Raw genomic sequence first — 22,927 nt, 5'->3', positions numbered from 1 at the left:
CTCTGTGTGTGTGTCTCTCATGAATGAATGAGTAAAATCTTAAAAAAAAAAAAATCATTTTTTTTCATTTGAGTTGTTTGCCTGCCCAGTTTTCTCTGTTCTTATCATTAGTATGTATTTATCATTAACCCCAGACTTTTCTTCACATATTTAAGTATTCCTGTGCTTCATTCAGCCATGTTAGTCATTCTGTCTCTTCCTGATTATGCCACTCCCTTGTCCTTGGATGTGCTCTAGTGTGACCCTAGTTTACCTCATACCCTGGCTGTATTACAGTGTTTTATCCTGGAGTCTCCTTTCAGATTTTATTTTCCATATTTATTTTGTGTCATCTTTTTTCTTGGTTTGTTTTGTTGAAGCACCTCTTCAAGTTACTTCCTATGAAAGAGTGCACGAAGTATAACATTTAAGACCTGTGTCTCTGAAAATGTGTATGCTTCTGAGTGTTCTTTTTTATCATCTAATGATGCTAATGTGAAATCAGATGCCATTCTGACTTCAGATTCATTATACAAAACAATTTTACTGTTTTCTCTGGAAGAGAAACTACCTGCTGCTTATCCTCAGTGTTCTGAAACATCACATTGACTTTTCTTGTGACTTTATTTTCATGTATTTGGGCATGCAGTAGAACTTTCTTCCCAAGAGGACTGTAATTTGCAGTGTTTTCTGAGTTTCTTCTGAGTTGAGCACAGTGTTTAGCATGTAATAGGTATTTGACAATTATTTGTTGAAAAAATACAATGCTGAGATCTCTTCCAACTGCTTTATATTTTTCTTATTTTTATTTGTGCCTGTTTTGTTTTCTTTACCCCTTATGCAGCATTTTAAAACTTAAACCATCTCTATTCATTTTTAGTTTTCTATGCCAGTCTTCATTTTTAGTTTTGTTTCTTCTCTCTTGCCAGGAGTTTCGGTACATTTATACTTGAGATTTTATTTATATTAAGAGCTAATGTATGAAACTAAAAATATACCCTCTCTTGACAGTATTTTTAAGGTAATTTTATGCTATGCCAGGATCATGTTATTATTTTTAATGTAACTATTTTCATTGATAGGAAAAGCCTGGGAAATTGATGATCATGTGGAATGGCATCAGGAAAATCAAGATAAGCTGGAAAATATGGCAAAAGGCTACGAATGTACATTTGGGAAACCATGTCTTCTTAGTACAAATTATGTTTCTTCAGGAGAAAAGCTTCATAAGTATGTCACACCTGGAACGAGATTTAAATATAATACAGATTTCAGTAGTGATTATGCTGGAAAGAATCCTAATGAGTTTTATGCACATAGGGAATCATTCCACCATCCTGAACACGAGCAAACTGTTATTGGAATAAAATACTGTGAAAGTAATGAATGTGGAAAAACCATCAACAAGAAGTCACAACTCATATGCCAGCAGATGTGTATAGGAGGAAAACCTTTTGAATGCAGTTTTTGTGGGAAGACCTTCAGCAGTAAGTCGTACCTTGCAATGCATCAGCAAATTCATCTAGAAGAGAAACCTTACAAATGTAAGGGATGTGGGAAAGACTTCAGCAGTAAGTCCTACCTCACTGTCCATCAGAGGACTCACACAGGAGAGAAATTCCATCAATGTAGTGAATGTGGGAAATCCTTCAGCTTCCATTCACAACTTGTCATACATCAGAGAATCCACACAGGTGAGAATCCCTATGAATGCTGCAAATGCGGAAAAGTATTCAGTAGGAAAGACCAGCTTGTTTCACACCAGAGAACTCATTCAGGACAGAAACCTTATGGTTGTAATGAATGTGGTAAGGATTTTGGTTTGAAGTCACAGCTTGTTATACATCAAAGAATTCATACTGGAGAGAAACCCTTTGAATGTAGTGAATGTCAGAAAGCCTTTAATACAAAGTCAAACCTTATGGTACATCAGAGAACCCATACAGGGGAGAAGCCCTATGGTTGTAGTGAATGTGGAAAAGCCTTCACTTTCAAGTCACAGCTCATTGTACATCAGGGGGTTCACACAGGAGTAAAGCCCTATGGGTGCATTCAGTGTGGGAAAGCCTTCAGTTTGAAGTCTCAGCTTATTGTGCATCAGAGAAGTCACACAGGAATGAAACCTTACGTATGCAGTGAATGTGGCAAAGCCTTCAGGAGCAAGTCATACCTCGTTATACATATGAGAACTCACACAGGAGAGAAACTCCATGAATGCAGTGACTGTGGGAAAGCTTTCAGTTTCAATTCACAACTCCTTATACATCAGAGGATTCACACAGGAGAGAGTCCCTATGAATGCCATGAATGTGGGAAAGCCTTCAGTCGGAAATACCAGCTCATTTCACACCAGAGAACCCATGCTGGGGAAAAGCCCTATGAATGCAGTGACTGCGGGAAAACTTTTGGTTTGAAATCACAGCTCATTATACATCAGAGAACTCATACAGGAGAAAAACCCTTTGAATGCAATGACTGTAGCAAAGCCTTTAATACAAAGTCAAACCTTATTGTACATCAGAGGACTCATACAGGGGAGAAGCCCTATGGTTGTAGTGAATGTGGAAAAGCCTTTACTTTTAAGTCACAGCTCATCGTACATCAGGGAGCACACACTGGGGTAAAACCCTATGGATGTAATCAATGTGGAAAAGCCTTTAGTTTGAAGTCACAGCTCATTGTGCATCAGAGAAGTCACACTGGAGTGAAACCCTATGGATGCAGTGAATGTGGAAAAGCCTTCAGGAGCAAGTCTTACCTCATCATACATATGAGAACTCACACAGGAGAGAAACCACATGAATGCAATGAATGCGGGAAATCCTTCAGTTTCAATTCACAACTCATTGTACATCAGAGAATTCACACAGGAGAAAATCCCTATGAATGCAGTGAATGTGGAAAAGCCTTTAATAGGAAAGATCAGCTCATTTCCCATCAGAGAACTCATGCAGGGGAAAAACCTTATGGATGTAGTGACTGTGGCAAAGCATTTAGTAGTAAATCCTATCTCATTATACACATGAGAACTCATTCAGGAGAGAAACCATATGAATGCAACAAATGTGGGAAGGCCTTCATTTGGAAGTCACTACTCATTGTACATGAGCGAATTCATGCAGGGGAGAGCCCTTATAAATGTAGTCAGTGTGAGAAATCCTTCAGTGGAAAATTACAGCTCATTGTACATCAAAGAATGCACACAAGAGAGAAACCCTATGAATGCAGTGAATGTGAGAAAGCCTTCATTAGGAAATCTCAGCTCATTGTACATCAGAGAACTCATTCAGGGGAGAAACCTTATGGATGCAACGAATGTGGAAAAACCTTCTCTCAGAAATCAATCCTCAGTGCACATCAGAGGACTCACACAGGAGAGAAACCCTGTAAATGCACTGAATGTGGAAAAGCCTTCTGTTGGAAGTCACAGCTCATTATGCATCAGAGAACTCATGCAGATGAAAAGCATGTTGAGTTAAATATAAGAAACTTTCTTCCCAAAGTCAATTCATAGGAAATACCCGAAGATTCATATAGAAGAGAAACTCTATAAATGAAATCATCTCATTGTACAGCAGAAAACTAATATTGAATGGAAACCTATGGATGTACAGCATGTGCAGGGGCACCCATAGAAAGCTGCTTTTTACTCATAAAAGAAACCCCAGTAAATGCACACAGGAATGTTATGAATTCAATGAATCTTGTGAAAGTTTTCAGCAGCAAGCCATACCTTTTAAAAGTTTGTACAGGTGAGGAGCTGTATCAATGAACCAAATGTTTGAAAGTTATTTTTTTTTACTGTGATAAAATTTGCAAAGATGAAGTTTCATAAAGCGAATGAATATAGAACACATTCCTTTGAAATTCTTATTAAATAGTAGGATTTTTTTTAAAACAGGATTGTAATGAGAGAAAATGGAAAGCCAACAAATGGCAGAATTATCAAAATCACACACACTTTAGGTATCAGAAGCTCATACCTTGGAGAAATCATACTCTAAATGAGGGAAATTCTTTTTTTTTTTTAATAAAATAATTTTTATTGGTGTTCAATTTACCAACATACAGAATAACACCCAGTGCTCATCCCGTCAAGTGTCCCCCTCATTGCCTGTCACCCATTCACCCCGACCCCCCGCCCTCCTCCCCTTCCAGCACCCCCAGTTCATTTCCCAGAGTTAGGAGTCTTTATGTTCTCTCTCCCTTTCTGATATTTCCCACACATTTCTTCTCCCTTCCCCTATATTCCCTTTCACTATTATTTATATTCCCCAAATGAATGAGAACATACACTGTCCTTCTCCGATTGACTGACTTCACTCAGCATAATACCCTCCAGTTCCATCCACTTTGAAGCAAATGGTGGGTATTTGTCGTTTCTAATGGCTGAATAATATTCCATTGTATACATAAACCACATCTTCTTTATCCATTCATCTTTCAATGGACACCGAGGCTCCTTCCACAGTTTGGCTATTGTGGACATTGCTGCTATAAACATCGGGGTGCAGGTGTCCCGGCGTTTCATTGCATCTGAATCTTTGGGGTAAATCCCCAACAGTGCAATTGCTGGGTCGTAGGTCAGGTCTATTTTTAACTCTTTGAGGAAGCTCCACACAGTTTTCCAGAGTGGCTACACCAGTTCACATTCCCACCAACAGCGTAAGAGGGTTCCCTTTTCCCCGCCTCCTCTCCAACATTTGTTGTTTCCTGCCTTGTTAATTTTTAAATGAGGGAAATTCTTCATCTAGGAAAGACAAACTTCCATTTAAAAATTAGTAATATATGAATGAAGATCTATGAATATATCAGATGGGGTAACAAAACCCTCAGTAGAAAGGTTCACTGTTATTTTGATTGATTTGGAAAATAATTTCCTTTACAAATTATTATGGGGGACATTGTGTTCCAGATGTTCCATATTGTTAGGAAAGGGTTGGGGAAAACACTCAACTGTAATTGATAGGTATGTTCAAAATGAAAAGTTGGTATTTTTCTTTTTTTTTTTACAGTGTAAATAAATGTAATCAGGATAACGAGAAATATATCTTAAGATCTACAGGAATATTCAGATGTTGTCTTCCTTTGTACTATGTGAGTTTTGTGTAGTTTCGCATTTTACTTGTGAATGTCACTTGAGAGGTAAGTTAGATACATGCCATCGTCCAGGGACTTGTGCTTTGTGTAGCAACATTGTTTTTAACAAATACAACTTGTTACTAGAATAATATTTATTAAAATTAAATTTCAATACCACGATCCCTTTCTGCTATTTCGTGCCCTTTGTAAGTGGGCATGGCAACTGTCTCTTTAGGTATATACATCTGCATAGTGCATGCAGGAATCTGTTCTACCCTCACCAGTTTGAACATCTTGATTTTCACTAAGATAATCTCTCACAGTGTATGAGGTCATGATGGGATCATCATTCAAGGTGCCCTGCCAAGGACCTGGCATGATCATCAAACTAGGCTGAGATATTTATTCCAGACTTCAAATTTCTACTGGACTCCCTAAGTACCAAAAAGCAAACTCACCTTTTGTTTGCTGGTAACATTTCCTGTAATTATTAATTAGTTCCTTCCATGTAGACTACCTAGGATAGCTTTAGCTATTGCCACTTTAAAGTTCTAGTTCGCTTGTCTTTTTCTTTGAATTATCTGGTATGTGTTTAAGGGATAGATTTCAGTGATGCTGCTGAAAGAAAACATACCTCATTTTATCGTGCTTTCCAAGTAATGCTTTTTTTTTTTTCTTTCCAATCTGAAGGCTTGTGACAACCTTGCATTGAGCAAATTTGCTTACTTTTGTTTGTGTCACATTTTAGTAATTCTGGCAATATTTCATAGTTTTTTCATTACTTATGTTGAACTGTGGTCATTGATTATGATTTTCTGAGAGCTCAGCATGTTTTAGCAATATTTTTAATTAAGGTGTGTACCCTGCTTTTTTTTTTTTTTAGACATAATGCTTTTATACATGTACTAGACTACAGTATAGTGTAAACATGACTTTTATATACATTGAGAAACCGAAAAAATTTCATTTGACTTGGTTTATTGCCACATTTGCTTCATTGTGGTGGTCTGGAATGAACCTGTAATATTTCCAAGGTAATACCTGAATGTACAGCTGCAGAGGCAGGGTGGTAAGAAGTCATTCTGCCTATTCCTTTCCTACAAAGTTAGTTTTCCTCACCAGTTTGCTTACCTGAAAGAACATTTACCTGGAAAGAGTTGGGACCATGGCATTCAGGATGTTGTCAGAGGAATGTGACTATTCCAAACTGCAGGCATTTCTGAAACATCCTGCACTTCCTTTGTATTTCACAAGGGAATCCCATCTTTTACTCAAAGAAATGGTTCTTTGTAGGAGGTATTTAATGATTTCTGAATGTTTGGTCCGTACTTTGTTCAGCTCAATATACAAGATCCTACCAGCGGTTCGCCCCAGGGTAGTTTACAGAAGGGAAGAGAAAACTTGCAGAGAGAAGAAATGCCAGGTATTTGCTAAAATATATACCCTAAATCTGGAAAATATGAATGTTTTTATCATGCATGTTCTGAGAAGATTCACACATAATAAGGAGTGAACAGCTAAGAAGAAGTCTATATTCAGTTTACTACTGCCCAGTGTCAATTAGATTTTAAAGGTTTCTGTATTGTGTGATGCAAACCCACATGCAACCTTGCCCAGGAGAAGCCAGAAATGTTGACATAATGATGATAGAAGTCAAGTTCTGTGTGAAAGGCTAATGCTAACAATCTTAAGTGAAAATTTGGAGTGCTTGGCTGGCTCAGTCTGTGGAGGGTGCAACTCTTGATCTTAAGGTTGTGAGTTCAAGCTCCACGTTGGGTGTAGAGATTGCCTTAAAGAATAAAGTCTTTTAAAAAAAGAAAAGAAAATTAACCAGATAAATGAAATGTAACAGAATGACTCGATCTACAATTAGTAAACAAAAAGTAAAAAATTGAATGTCTGGCTTGAAGATCTGTTCTTTCTAAACCCATCCAAGCCTCAAAGCAGGAAGAAGCTCCAGAGACTTTCTGTAGTAGCTGATAATTCTTGGGAAAATTCAAGGATCAATAATCCAGCACTTTATAATTTCCCCCAAGAATTGACACGTGAGGGATAAATGACTTGGAATTCGTATTTGTGAACATAGTTTGAAATATAGTAAATGTAATTGTAGCAAAATGAATCTAATGATGTGGAAGTTTGTTTTTTTTTTAATGGCATGACAATCTTAAATGCTGCAGACTACTAGTTCTATCTCCAGTGACCTTTCATTACCAACAGAATCACTGTACTTCTCATAATGACAGTGCCCAGCCCAAGAGCCACATTTCCCCATTGTCTTTGTAGGAAAGTATGATATTGCTACTAAATTCTGAGTAATGAGATAGAGATTGCTGACAGTGTCTAAGGGAAGGTTGACAGAAGTCAGCTGTGGGGATGTCTGGTAATGAAGGGGCTGTTATACCATCCCTACACCACCAAGGGGAAATGAACTGTCTTATTTAAGCCACCTTTTCTTTTTTGGTAGGAAGAGTTTGCTTTCATATGCAGCAGAATGTGACCCTATAAAAATATATTATGTTTGGGAAATTTAGTATTGGAAAATCTTTTCATAAAATTAACCACACTACCAGATAAAAGACCATATGTGTGTAGATAACACATATGATGGAATTTAATACTCCTAGAATTTTTAAATACTATTCAATTAGGAATGGAAATAAAGTGCTTTAACTTTGCAAGGAGTATGTTCCAAAAACTGACAAACGTCACACTTATTGGGATATATATATACATATCTTTATATTGAGAAAATTACAAGGATGCTCATCACATTTATTTACTTATGTAAGTTAGATTTGCAATAATAAAGTATAACACGCAGTGTTAATCCCATCAAGTGGCCTCCTAGTGCCCATCACTCAGTTGCCACATCCCGCCACCCACCTCCCCATCCACTACACTTTGTTCATTTCCCAGAGTTAGGAGTCTCTCATGTTTTGTCACCCTTTATAATTTTCCCCAATCAGTTCCCTTCTTTCCCCTATAATAGCTTTCACTATTTCTTATATTCTCTGTATGAGTGAATCCATTTGATGATTGTCCTTCTCCAATGGACTTATTCATTCAGCATGATACTCTCCAGTTCCATCCACATCGAAGCAAATGGTGTGAATTCATCCATTCTGATGGCTGAGTAATATTCCTATAAATAGATAACCACATCTTCTTTATCTGTTCATCTTTCAATGGACACCAAAGCTCCATCCACAGTTGGGCTATTGTGGACATTGCTGCTATAAACATTGGGGTGCAGGTGCCTTGGTATTTCACTGCATCTGTATCTTTGGGGTAAATCCCCAGCAGTGCAATTGCTGGGTCATGGGGCAATTCTATTTTTAACTCTTTGAGGAACCTCCACACTGTTTTCCAGAGTGGCTGCACCAGTTCACATTCCCACCAACAGTGCAAGAGGGTTCCCCTTTCTCCACATCCTCTCCAACATTTGAGATGGTGTGAGATGGTATCTCATTGTGGTTTTGATTTGTATTTCCCTGATGGCAAGTGATGCGGAGCATTTTCTCATGTGCTTGTTGACCATGTCTCTGTCTTCCTCTGTGAGATCTCTGTTCATGTCTTTTGCCCATTTCTTGATTGGATTGTTTCTTTGCTGTTGAGTTTAATAAGTTCTTTATAGATCTTGGATACTAACCCTTTATCTGATGTCATTTACAAATGTCTTCTCCCATTCTGTAGGTTGTCTTTTAGTTTTGTTGACTATTTCTTTCTTGTGCAGAAGCTTTTTGTCTTGATTAAGTCCCAATAATTCATTTTTGCTTTTGCTTCCCTTGTCTTCATAGATATATCTTGCAGGAAGTTACCGTGTCCACATTCAAAAAGGGTGTTACCTGTGCTCTCCCCTAGGATTTTGATGGATTCTTGTCTCACATTTAGATCTTTCATCCCATTTTGAGTTTACCTTTGTATGTGGTGTAAGAGAATGGTCTAGTTTCATTCTTCTGTATGTGGCTGTCCAATTTTCCCAGCACCACTTATTGAAGATAGTCTTTCCTGCTTTGTCAAATATTAATTGACCAGAGTCTAGGGCCCATTTCTGGGTTCTCTATTCTGTTCCATTGATCTATTTGTGTTTGTGCCAGTATCACACTGTCTTAAAGATCACAGCTATGTAGTACAACTTGAAATCCGGCATTGTGATGCCCCCAGCATTGTTTTTTGTTGTTGTTGTTGTTTATTTTCAATATTCTCCTATTTGGGGTCTTTTCTGATTGCTGAGGAATGTTCCGTCTAACCCTACACTCAGAAGAGTTTTGATCAGGAATGGATGCTGTAATTTGTCAAATTCTTTCACTGCATCTATTGAGAGGATAATAGGGTTCTTGTTTTTTCTCTTGTTGATGTGATCTATCATGTTGATTGTTGATTGTTTTACGAGTATTGAACCAACATTGCATCCTGGGGATAAATCCCACTTGGTCATAGTGAATAATCTTCTTAGGTACTCTTGGATCCTATCGGCTTTTATTTTGGTGAGAATTTTTGCATCTATGTTCATCAGGGATATTGGTCTATAATTCTCCTTTTTGGTGGGGTCTTTGTCTGGTTTTGGAATCAAGGTGATGCTGGCCTCATAAAATGATTTTGCAAGTATTCCATCCTGATCTGTCCTTTGGAACAGCTTTATTAGAATAGGTGTTGTTTCTTCCTAAATGTTTGGTAGAATTCCTCTAGGAAGCCATCTGGTCCTGGACTTTTGTGTCTTGGGAGGTTTTTGATGACTGATTAAATTTCCTCACTGGTTATTGACCTGTTCAGGTTTTCTATTTCTTCTTGTTCCAGCTTTGGTAATTTGGGGTTTTCCAGAAATGCATCAATTTCTTCTAGAGTGCCTAAATTATTGGAGTATAGCTGCTCATAATACGTTTTAAAAATAGTTTGTATTTCCTTAGTATTTTCCTTATTGGTGGTGATCTCTCCTTTTTAATTCTCATTTTATTAATTTGAGTCTTTTCTCTTTTGTTTTTAATTAGGCTGACTAATGGTTTATCTATCTTATTAGTTCTTTCAAAGAACCAACACTTGTTGATCTGTTCTACAGTCCTTCTGGTCTCTATTTCATTGAGTTCTACTCAAGTCTTTATTAACTCTCTTCTGCTGTGTGTATGTTTTATTTGCTGTTCTTTCTCCAGTTCCTTTAGGTGCAAGGTTAGCTTTTGTATTTGAGTTCCAGTTTTTGGATGGATGCTTGCATTGTGATGTATTTCCCTCTCAGGACTGCTTTTGCTGTATCCCAAATATTTTGAAAGGTTGTATCTTCATTCTTATTAGTTTCCATGAATCTCTCATTCTTCTCTAATTTCCTGGTGGACTCTTTCATCTTTTAGCAGGATGCTCTATAACCTCCACGTGTTTGAAATCCTTCCAAATTTCTTCTTATGGTTGAGTTCAAGTTTCAAAGCATTATGGTCTGAAAATATGCAGGGAACAATCCCAATCTTTTGGTATCAGTTAAGACCTGATTTGTGACCCAGTATATGTTCTATTCTGCAGAAAGTTCCATGTGCACTTAAGAAGAATGTCTATTCAGTTGCGTTTGGATGTAAAGTTCTGTAAATATCTGTAAAATCCATCTGGTCCAGTGTATCATTTAAAGCTCTTGTTTCTTTAGAGATGTTGTGCTCAGAATATCTGTTATTTTCAGAAAGTGCTGTGTTGATGTCTTCCAGTATATGTGTATTCTTTTTTTTTTTTTAAAGAAGGATATATTTTTTAAAGATTTATTTATTTATTCATGAGAGAGAGAGGCAGAAACACAGGCAGAGGGATAAGCAGGCTCCATGTCGGGAGCCCGACGCTGGACTCGATCGCGGGACTCCAGGATCCGCCCTGGGCCAAAGGCAGGTGCCAAACTGCTGAGCCATCCAGGGATACCCAGTGTATTCTTATCTAAGTATGTCTTTACTTTGGTTATTAATTGATTGATATATGTGGCAGCTCCCACATTAGGGGCATAAAGATTCATGATTGTTAGGTCCTCTTGTTGGATAGATCCTTTTTTTTTTTTTTTTATGACAGTCACACACACACACAGATAGAGAGAGAGAGAGAGAGAGAGAGAGAGAGGCAGAGTCACAGGCAGAGGGAGAAGCAGGCTCCATGCACCAGGAGCCAGATGTGGGATTCAATCCCGGGTCTCCAGGATCGCGCCCTGGGCCAAAGGCAGACACCAAACTGCTGCGCCACCCAGGGATCCCTGGATAGATCCTTTAAGCATGATATAGGGGATCCTTGGGTGGCTTACTGTTTTAGTGCCTGCCTTCAGCCTAGCACATAACCCTGGAGTCTGAGGATCACGTCCTGCATCGGGCTCCCTGTATGGAGCCTCCTTCTGCCTGTATCTCTTTCTCTGTGTCTCTCATGAATAAATAAATAAAATCTTTAAAAATAAAAGTATGATATAGTGTCCCTCTCATCTCTTACTACAGTCTTTGGGAAAAGTTTAATTTATCTGATAGGATTGCTACCCCAGCTTTCTTTTGAGGACCATTTGAATGGTAAATGGTTCTCCAACCTTTATTTTCAGGCTGTAGGTGTCCTTAGGTCTAAAATGAGTCTCTTGTAGACAGCAAATCGATGGGTCTTGCTTTTTTATCCAGTCTGAAACCCTGCACCTTTTGATGGGATCATTAAGCCCATTCATGTTCAGAGTTACTATTGAAAGATATGAATTTAGTGTCATCATAATACCTATTCAGTCCCTGTTTTTGTAGATAGTTTCTTGGGGTGTCCTCTTTCTATTACAGTCCCTCTAAATATTTCTTGCAGAGCTGGTTTGGTGGTCACATTCTTATAGTTTCTGCCTATCTTGGAAGCTCTTTATCTCTCCTATTCTGAATGAGAGCCTTGTTGGATAGAGTATTCTTGGCTGTATGTTCTTCTCATTTAGGACCCTGAATATATCCTGCCAGCCCTTTCTGGCCTGCCAGGTCTTTGTGGAGAGGTCTGCTATTTTTTTTTTTTCTAGAAAACAAATACAAGGGATAACAGGTGGAGAGGTCTGCTATTAACCTAATACTTCTCCCCATAAATGTTAGGGGGTTCTTGTCTCTTGCTGCTTTAAGGATCTTCTCTTTATCTTTGGAATTTGCAAGTTTCACTATTAAATGTGGGGTGTTGAACAGTTTTTATTGATTTAGGGGGGATCTCTCTATCTGCTGGATCTGAATGCCTGTTTCCCTCCCCACGTTACAGAAGTTCTCAGCTATGATTTGTTCAAATATGCGTTCTGGTCCTCTGTCCCTCTCAGCGCCCTCTGGAACCCCAATTAAACTTAGATTTTTCCTTCTGAGGCTGTCATTTATTTCCCTTAACCTTCCTCATGATATATATATTTTTTTATGATAGAGAGAGAGAGAGAGGCAGAGACACAGGCAGAGAGAGAAGCAGGCTCCATGCACCGGGAGCCCGAGTGGGACTCGATCCCAGGTCTCCAGGATTGCGCCCTAGGCCAAAGGCAGGCACCAAACCGCTACGCCACCCAGGGATCCCCTCCTCATGATATTTTAATTGTTTTTCTCTTTTTCCTCAGCTTCCTACCTTGCCATCAACTGTCTTCTATGTCACTCACTCATTCTTCTACCTCATTAACCCTTGTCATTAGGACGTTGAATTTGGATTGCATCTCATTTGATTGATTTTTAATTTCGTCCTGGTTAGATCTAACCAGTCATGAAGTCTTCTGCAGTCATGAAGTCTCTTTCGTCCACTATGCTTTTTTCCAGAGCCACCAGTAGCTTTATAACTGTGCTTCTGAATTGGCTTTCTGACATGGAATTGTTTTTTATTTTTCATTTTTTATTGGTGTCCAATTTGCCAAGATCTAGAATAACACCCAGTGCTCATCCCATCAAGTGCCACCCTCAGTGCCCATCACCCAGTCACCCCCACCCCCGCCCACCTCCCTTTCTACCACCCCTTGTTCTTTTCCCAGAGTTAGGAGTCTCTCATGTTCTGTCTCCCTCTCTGATATTTCCCACTCACTTTTTCTCCTTTCCCCTTTATTCCCTTTCACTATTTTTTATATTCCCCAAATGAATGAGACCATATAATGTTTGTCCTTCTCCGATTGACTTATTTCACTCAGCATAATACCCTCCAGGTCCCTCCACGTAGAAGCAAATATTGTGTATTTGTCATTTCTAATGGCTAATATTCCATTTTATACATATACCACATCTTCTTTATCTATTCATCTTTCGATGGAGACCCATTCATCTTCTAGCAGGATGCTCTTTAACCTCCATGTCTTTGAGTCTTCCAAATTTCTTCTTGTGATTGAGTTCAAGTTTCAAAGCATTGAGGTGTGAAAATATCCAGGGGACAATCCCAATATTTTGGTATCAGTTGACACCTGATTTGTGACCCAGTATGTGGTCTATTTTGGAGAAAGTTCCATGTGCACTTGAGAAGAATATGTATTCAGTTGTGTTCAGATGCTAGTTCTTTTTTTTTTTTTTAAGATTTTATTTATTTATTCACGATAGACATAGAGCGAGAGGCAGAGACACAGGCAGAGGGAGAAACAGGCTTTATGCAGGGAGCCTGACACAGGACTCGATCCCAGGACTTCAAGATTGCGCCTTGGGCCAAAGGCAGGCGCTAAACCGCTGAGCCACCCAGGGATGGCTAGTTCTGTATATATCTGTGAAATCCAACTGGTCCAATGTATCACTTAAGGGCCTTGTTTCTTTGATGATGTTGTGCTTAGAATATCTGTCATTTGCAGAAAGTTCTGTGTTGAAGTCTCCTATTATTCTTTTTTTTTAAATAAATTTATTTTTTATTGGTGTTCAATTTACCAACATACAGAATAACACCCAGTGCTCATCCCGTCAAGTGCCCCCCTCAGTGCCCGTCACCCATTCACCCTCACCCCCCGCCCTCCTCCCCTTCCACCAACCCTAGTTCGTTTCCCAGAGTTAGGAGTCTTTATGTTCTGTTATTAGAGTATTCTTATTTAAGTATGTCTTTACTTTGGTTATTAATTGATACAGTTGGCAGCTCCCACAATAGGGGCATAAATATTCATGATATTTAGGTCCTCTTTTTGGATAGACCCTTTAAATATGATATAGTGTCCCTCTTCATCTCTTACTACAGTCTTTTGGATAAACTTTATCTGATATGAGGAATGCTACTCCAGCTTTTTTTTGAGGACCCTTTGAATGGTAAATGGTTCTCCACCCTTTTATTTTCAGCCTGTAGGTGTCCTTAGGTCTAAAATGAATCTTTTGTAGACAGCAAATAGGTGGGTCTTGCTTTTTCATCCAGTCCAAAACTCTGCATCTCTTGATGGGATCATTTAACTCGTTCTTGTTCAGAGTATGTATTAAAAGATATGAATTTTGTGTCATCGTAATACTTATTCAGTCTCTGTTTTTTGTGGATTGCTTCTCTGGGCTCCCTCTTTGTTTTTCAGGGTCCCCCTTAATATTTCTTGCAGAGTTGTTTTGGTGGTCACATATTCTTTCTGTTCCTACCTATCTTGGAAACTCTTTGTCTTCCATTCTGAATGGCAGCCTTGCTGGATAAAGTATTCTTGGCTGCATGTTATTCTCATTTAGGACCCTGAATATATCCTGCCAGCCCTTTGTGGCCTGCCAGATCCCTGTGGAGAGGTCTGCTCTTAATCTGATATTTCTCCCCATGTAAGTTAGGGATCTCTTGTCTCTTGCTGCTTTAAGGATTTTCTCTTTATCTTTGTAATTTGCAAGTTTCACTATTAAATGTTGAGGTGCTGAACGGTTTTTATTGTTTGGTGGTGTGGGGAGCACCTCTCTATCTCCTGGATCTAATTGCCTGTTTCTCTCCCCAAACTAGGGAAGTTCTCAGCTATGGTTTCGTCAAATATACTTTGTGGCCATCTGTCCATCTCGGAGTTTTGTGGAACTCCAATTATACGTAGATTCTTCCTTCTCAGGCTATCAGTTATTAAGCATTTCCTCATGGTCTCTTAGTATGTTCCTCTTTTTTCCTTAGCTTCCTCCTTACCATCAAGTTATCTTCTATGTTACTCACTCTTTCTTCCAGTTCATTAACCCTAGCAGTTAGAACATCCAGTTTGGATTGCATCTCATTTAATTGATTTTCAATTTTTGCCTGATTAGATCTCAGTTCTTCAGTAACAAAGTCTCCAGATTCCTTTATGCTTTTTTACAGAGAGACAGGTAGCTTTAAATTGTGCTTCTGAATTGGATTCCTGACATCGTATTGAAATCCAAATTCTGTCACTCTGTGGCAGAGGGTACTGTTTCCGGTTCTTTCTTTTGTGGTGAATTCTTCCTTCTTGTCATTTTTTTCCAGTTCAGAGTATTTCTATGAGAAGGCCGAGTCAAGAATATCAACCACGACTTAAGTAAAATACACCCTAGATGATTCCAAAGAGGTCAGAGACCAAAAATGAAAGAACAAAAAATAAACCAAAAGAGCAACAAGTGAAAAAGAAATTTTAAAACAAAGTAGTAAAAAATAAAAGGCCTAAAACCAAAGAAGGAGAAGGAGAAGAAAGAAGAAAGAAGAAGAAGAGAAAAGAGAAAAAGGATAAAAAAGGTAAAGAGGAAAAAAAAAATAGGATCGTGATGGTGAAAAGTTGTAGTGGAGGGAGAATGTAGTCCAGCTGAGGGGTGCTAGAGAGTGATTCAGTTGGTTCTGAGTCTATTAAGTTCTGTATGTTAGAAGATGCTCAATCCCAAATTTATATAAACCAGCAATACTTATATAAAGCCCCAACATTGACCACCAAAACATGAACCAGATAAAAGAAGGGGATAGAACGGCAATGAAGAGAGAATATAATCTCACAGAATGAATCAGCATGGTATTCCACTTGGTTGGGGGTGCGTGCTGGTCATGTTTTAGAAAATATGAACTTTCACCATTGTAGAACAAAATGAGGCAGAAAAAATACAAAACACAAACCCATAACTCATTTATCTCCCAAAATTAAATTGAATACATTGAAGGGAATGCAGAAGTGAAAAATACATCTAAGAGATGTAATTGTAGAAATATAAAAGTCAAAAAGGAAAAAATTTAAAAACAAAGAGGTGGTAAAATATTGTAGTTAAGGTGGGAAAAGAGAAAAATATTGGAAATTTTTAGTCTGATATAAAAATGAGTTGTAATAGAAAAAGGAAAAAAAATTTAAAAAGGGGGGGATACCTTCTAGTTCTATATACTATAAATCCCTCGACTTTCCCTGGCGCTTTCCAGCGCTGCTTGGTCAAGGACTTGCTCTTCCCCTGTCCTTCCACCTTGTCTTCTGGGGGAGGGGCCTGCTGTGCTGACTCAGGTGTATGTACCTGGGGGATATTCCCCACCCCCACCAGGTGCAGGGCTCAGTGGGAGCTGTTTATCCGGTGAGGCCTCTGTTCCCTGGTGGCCCTGCCCCTTCCAGGCACATGATGAAATAAGGAGGAACAACACTGGGGGCGGCCAGGTCTCCAGCTCTGGAGTCAGCTCCCCACAGTAACTACCACAGTCTCCCACTCCGCACTGGCCTGGATGCTCCCGGGGCAGCGCGGGGGCGCCCTGGCAGCAGGGGAGTCCTCACTGTCCTGTGCCCTCCCCGCCTCCACCTGTCCTGGGGGAGTATAGGATGGTGAGCTCTGTCCCCTCGGTGCCCTGGGATCCAGGGCCCTGTGTTGGTGGAACTGTGTACCGGGGGCCGAGGCTCCTGAAGGGAGCAGGGCACAGATACCTCCATCCGGAGCCACCCACCAAACCAATTGGCTTCTCCCAGATGCCCTGCCAGGTTCCCACTCCAGCCCTTTACTGAAATCGGTCCACAGTTTGTGTTGTGCTTTCCCCCTTGGCGCACTTCCTCTATTAGTGACTCTGGGAAACTGGAGGCTTCATTGTCCCTCCTGCAATTCTTTTTTTTTTTTTTTTTAAGATTCCATTTTATTTTATTCATGATAGACAGACTGAAAGAGGCAGAGACACAGGCAGAGGGAGAACCAGGCTCCATGCAGGGAGTCTGATGTGGAGCTCAATCCCGGGACCCCAGGATCACAGCCTGGGCCAAAGGCAGGCACCAAACTGCTGAGCCACCCAGGGATTCCACCCCCCCCTTTTTTTAATTTTTTTTTTTTTAATTTATGATAGTCACACAGAGAGAGAGAGAGAGAGAGAGAGGCAGAGACACAGGCAGAGGGAGAAGCAGGCTCCATGCACCGGGAGCCCGATGTGGGACTGGATCCCAGCTCTCCAGGATCGCACCCTGGGCCAAAGGCAGGCACCAAACCGCTGCGCCACCCAGGGATCCCCCCCTTTTTTTAAAGCCCTCCTGCAATTCTGCCCGATTTCTCTCCTAAGCACTTTTCCATCTTGGAAGAATCTGGTGCGGATTTTTAAAGTTCCCACTTCTCTGGGGCTGGGCTTTCCTGTCCCGGAGGCTTTTGGCCCTGGCTCTTGTGGTGCCCCTCCCGCACTTGATTCTTTTTTTTTTTTTTTTTTTTCCTGCCTTCCTACCTTGCTAGAATGAAAATCTTTCTCTCTGTAGCATTCCGGCTTTTCTCTCTTTAAATCTCAGGTGGAATTCGTAGGTGTTCAGGATGGCTTGAAAGTTTTCTAGGTAAGCCAGATAAGTTGAGGACCCTACTTTTCCACTATCTTGCCCCTCTCCGTTCATCACTTTTATTGAGCAGTGTATGACAGTTATAGCCAACGTGTGAAAACTGAAAGTAAGGAATTGGCGTGAGGGCAGAAAAAAAAGTTCCATTGTTTGAAGATGTGGTTGTCTCTTTAGAAAAGGCAAAATAAATTTCAAGGAAATATTTAGAGTTGAAAATAGAGTAGGACTTGTATTTTTCTGCTTCTGGCTAAACTGGATAAGCTACAACATCTTAGAAAGCTGAGAATCTGGGCACCTGGGTGGCTCATTGGTGAAGTGTCTGCCTTTGGCTCAGGTCATGATCCTAGGGTGCTGGGATTGAGTCCTGGCATTGGGCTCCCTGCTCAGCAGAGAGTCTGCTTCTCCCTCTTCTCACTCCCTCATGTTCTTTCTCACTATTTCTTTCATAAAAAAAAATAAATAAATATCAAAAAAACAGACCCTGAGAACCCGAGCCCAGATGAACAGCAGTAGAAAATAGGGAGCACTCTATATAAGAAATGAGAATTGCTGCTCATCCTTTATGAAAGGGAGGAAGAGGAGAGACTGGCATGGAAGAGGAGAAGCGAGACAAGCAGCTTGCTTGTGAACCAGCACCACATGTCAGAATCCCACCACCCCTGCCTCGGAGGAGTATACAGTCAGCTCTTTGCCATGGGTCATGGAACCCTGGAAAGAGAAAACCTTAAAAAATCTTGTTGAGTTGCTAGGTCCTCCTTTAAGTGCAAGGTGCATCCTCTCTGGAGGCAGAAAGATGGACAGGGCAACATTTAAGGGGAACCCTTTAGAAGCACTCAGGACTTTCAGGCAGGGGAAGGAGGGATAGATAGCTGAGAGAGCACACTAGCTCTCCCACCCCATAAGAGAATCAATGCAGGCACTCAGATCTTTCTGTCACACAACATGGGAGAGGGCTCAGGAGAACCAAGAAGCTCCAGGGCATCGCAAGCCTTCTCACAGGCTGGGATATTGTCCTCAGTGAGCCTGGGATGAGACAGCAGCACTGAAACATCTCTGGGAGATTGCAAATCGTAACAATTGGGAAACACAGACCTCACCAACCCAGAAAGCTGGACATTGGGCGAGGAGGTAGTTCACACAGTTGTGAAAGCTGACAGCTTTGAAAACCAAACCTGTGACTATGACATCACTTGGCTTTTCCTCTCCTTGCTGTAGACTCAGGAGATATGCATACATGTGTTTACTCTAAAGTGTCATAAGAATATTCATGGCATTAATACTGATAATATATGCACTGCAAACCGTTAAAACTTCCAACGGTTGAATGGATAAACAATTTGTGGTATAATGGAAGCACAAAATTGTACACCACAATGAAATACCCACCTTATAGGCTCCTCCCAAACGTGCTGCCTGGCACACCTGTATGCTCAGTAAATAGCCCTGGGGCTCTCAAGCCTGGAGTACTGCTGCACTTGATCTACCCCCAGAGGCTGGGACGTTTGTAGCAGGCGAAAGGGGCCTTGCTTGAGGACGGCACCATGACCTAGCCACCTCTGAGCCCGAGGCACAGAGAAAACTCCTAACACCCATCTTGTCTTTTAAAACATTTTTGTCATTTGTTCATTGTGGATTCTCTGGTGTTAATTTAAAATTTTAAAAATATTCCATTAAAATGTTGTTTGTCTTGTCTTGATTACCGGGTTTGTTTATGCTTCACTTGCCTCTCCCTGGTCCTGGTCTTACATGGAGGATAAAATGTAATGCAGCCTGAACTTTAATAGATCTAGACCCCTGGAGAGTTGGTCCCCACCTCTTGAGTCATTGTCCAGCATATGAAGCTGGAAGCTAGAGCCACAAAGGAGGCATGCCATGGCGGTGTTAGGGGCTGCTGGATTGTGACAGAAGAGGACACTGGAGTGCTTTGACCTCCTCGAAGATGTTCAGCTGGAGATGAAACTTGACAGAATCACTGAGCTTGTGAAAGAAAAGGGTCCTGCCCTCTATTGGGGCTGTCAGTCTGAAGTACGTCTGTCTCAGCCAAAGAAATATCCTCTGGGAGGATGCTTACATTTTAATGGAAGGTCCTGTTTTCCTGTTCGCTGTCCCCATCCACATCCACCTTCTTTCATGACAGGAAGGGTGGCTGAACCACCATGGGGGTCCTGTGTATGTCCCCTCAGTGCTTTATAGGACTTTACCCAGGACACCTGGTCCCCCCTATTTCTGTCAGGCAGCTCTCTCCCAGGTGTTAACACCTCAGGTCCCTGGCTCCCTATACTCCTGTGATTGAGATAATCTGTACTCAAAGAGTGCTATCTTCATCATCATTTTGTTTCTTATGTATAATTTTTTTTAACACATTAAAGATCTGGTAAGGTAGATTCCTCCATATTACTTCTATTTTTTAGAAAACTGGTGGGGGCACCTTACCAGCTCAACTGGAGAAACGTGACTCTTGATCTGGGGGTCATGGGTTGGAGCCCCACACTGGGGATAGACATTACTAAAAAAAAAGTAAATAAGCTTGGGAAAAAAGTTTGATGTTTCTTGTACTTTTCCCCAATTAGCTGAACACGTTTTTAAAATCCCTGATCCATAGAAGATTGAGGAGCAATCTAAACTGGCCCCCTAAGAACCTCTGTTTCACCTCGAACCCCTTTTGCTTCCAGGGAATTACCTTCATCACCATGGTTTCATCTGAGGGGAGACCAGTTTTGCATATTAGGGAATTTTGTAGCTGTTGACATAATCTCCATTCCAGGAAGGGTTCTGTTTTTACACTTATATCACCAAAGATGAAAGAAGATACAGAGAGGATCAATAACTTGGCCATGGTCACATAGCTGTCAAGTAATCTAATGGGAAGTCCACTTCAGGTAATTTGGGTCCTGGGGAGAACAGAAAATTTGGAGATAGCAGGTAAGTGTGCTTTAGAATGTATTATATGATGACAATTGCATCTGTATCAGAGGGTGTAAGAGAACAGAGAGAGGTGGCCATTATTGACAATGGTCAGTGGTTGGCTACACTTTGGCACTGCCTTCTCTCGGAAGACCAAGCCCCTATTAAAAGTGAATCTCATGAAGAGTTTATCCTGATTTAGAAAACTTAGAAATAGTTATGTGCTGAAGTTAAGAATGTAGGCGTCCTTGTCTGACAGGTAAAAGAGGCCACTTACTGGTTCAGGGTCTCTGGAAAGTGTTTTAAAATTCATTGGATCTATTTCCTTATCAGTAACAAGGAACCATAATGTTGGATCAGGTGTGGGGCTAGGAGGCTCAAATTATAACATCTTACTTGCGACATATCCAGTGCTCAGTAAATGATAACTGAAGAAAGCAAATGATACTATATTAGTGAATTAGGATCATATGATTTGTTGAATCACATTTGAATTTACAGATACTTTTACATTTTAGGTTCCATTGAGTTTTTCAACTCACGGGAGAGTAATAAGGAATATGTTGATTGAGCATCTGGTGGGTCCCAGAGAAAGAGCCTATGATTGTATTAACAGATTTCACTATAAACGAGTGGTGTGGTGCAGCAGATCTCTGGTTTCCCATGTGTTCACCTGTGTGGGGTTGTGTCAGCCCCACATAGGTGAACTGTGGACTGTTGAACACACGGGGGTTAGGAATGCCAACCCCATGCAGTTCAAAATCCATGCATAACTTTTGATTCCCCAAGATCTTAACTACTAATAGGCTACTGATAACATAATTAACATAAATTATATCTTATATGTATTTTATATTGTATTCTTGTGATAAGGTAAGCTAGAGAAAAGAAAATGCTATTAAAATCATAAGGAAGAGTAGGGATCCCCGGGTGGCGCAGCGGTTTGGCGCCTGCCTTTGGCCCGGGGCGTGATCCTGGAGACCCGGGATCGAATCCCACGTCGGGCTCCCGGTGCATGGAGCCTGCTTCTCCCTCTGCCTGTGTCTCTGCCTCTCTCTCTCTCTCTGTGTGTGACTATCATAAATAAATGAAAATTTATTTAAAAAAAATAAAAAAAAATTAAATCATAAGGAAGAGAAATATATATTTAAGGTACTATATTTATTAAAAGAAATCCAGGTATAAGAGGACCCATGTTGTTCACAACTCTCTTGTTTTCTCTTTCTCCTCCTTGAAAGAACCTTAAAAATGGAAAAACAGGGATGCCTGGGTGGCTCAGTGGTTGAACGTCTGTCTTTGGCTCCGGGCATGATCCCCGAGTTCCGGGATCGAGTCACACATTGGGCTCCCTGCTTGGGGCCTGCTTCTCCCTCTGCCTGTGTCTCTGCCTCTCACTCTCTATCTCTCATGAATAAATAAATAAAATCTTTTAAAAAATGGAAAAACAGAATCCTCTTTTTTTTAATAAAAAGTAGAAAACATGAGTAAGCAAAAAGAAAACAACTAAAATGCCTTATAACATAATGAAGTAAGATAATTTTATCACCTGGGTTCAGCCAGAGTTTAACAATGTGTCATATATCCTTTTACCTTTGCATTTTTCAAATAGGCCCAGATACCTCACACTGTCTTGTAACACCCCATTTTTATTGTACAATGGGCAGTGCAGGACTCATCATTCCGCAGCATAATTACTAATAACCTTCCAGGAGCCTGTCCTCTTTCTCAAGTGCGATTTCATCAGACACTTGGATTGCTTTGAGTTTCACTTGAACAAATGCTGAAATGGTGTTCTCTCTGCTGATGTCATTTGCTGGAGCTTATGTATAAGCTTTGGCGTCAGAGAATATTTCCCATAAGACCATGACCACCTGTAAAAGACAACTGGAAGTAATCCTGGTCCCTCATTTCTGGAGCTTACTGTGTAAGAGAACCCACAGCTTCCCTTGACCACCATGCAGAGGCTGGACTGTGTCCAGGCCAGGAGGTTGATAGCCTGATGATTTCCATCCATTGTTTGACCCGGGTCGGCCTCGGGGCCATCCTAGCTCGGAAGATGTTCCGGCTGCAAGGTGCTCAGGAGAGCTTGGAGGTCAGTCTCGGGTGTCCGGGATGCCGCTCTTGGGGAGCCCGCTCTGGGAGCTCCCCGCACCCCTGTGGTCCCCGAGCCCTCTGAGGGCCTCTGTTCCTACCCTGTCTGCTGGGGAGGGGGTCTGCACTGGAAAGGCCTCCTCCTCCCACAGGGGCCAGAGGCGGGGGGCAGGTCTCCGAAAGTGTGGGAGGGAGATGCCAGCCCACCCCAGGACCTGCGACCTCAGCTGCCCTTTGGCTCTGCTGTGCAACCCGGCGCGAGGCTTGAGGTCAGTC

At 40.8% G+C, this 22,927-nt stretch overlaps 1 protein-coding gene across 9 annotated transcripts in view; it reads left to right on the top strand.

Moving 5' to 3' along the window:
- The window catches only part of ZNF268 (zinc finger protein 268), a 51,485-nt gene extending 32,133 nt beyond the window's left edge, over nucleotides 1–19,352 (top strand). For 8 of the 9 annotated variants that reach the window (XM_049102144.1, XM_049102142.1, XM_049102145.1 and 5 more), the window contains 2 exons: nucleotides 1,062–3,731; nucleotides 4,995–19,352. In XM_049102144.1, the coding sequence (XP_048958101.1) occupies nucleotides 1,062–3,493 (2,432 nt within the window). In that variant the 3' untranslated portion in view covers nucleotides 3,494–3,731; nucleotides 4,995–19,352. Of the gene's footprint in view, nucleotides 1–1,061 lie in introns of all 9 variants that reach the window. The other variant, XM_049102141.1, reaches the window with a different exon arrangement.
- The last annotated feature ends 3,575 nt before the right edge of the window (nucleotides 19,353–22,927 follow it).

This window comes from Canis lupus, chromosome 26, assembly GCF_003254725.2.
Source record: "Canis lupus dingo isolate Sandy chromosome 26, ASM325472v2, whole genome shotgun sequence".
In the NCBI taxonomy this organism is placed as follows: domain Eukaryota; kingdom Metazoa; phylum Chordata; class Mammalia; order Carnivora; family Canidae; genus Canis; species Canis lupus.
The sequence above is the reverse complement of the archived record's forward strand: the minus strand, read 5'-3'. Positions and strand labels throughout refer to the sequence as shown.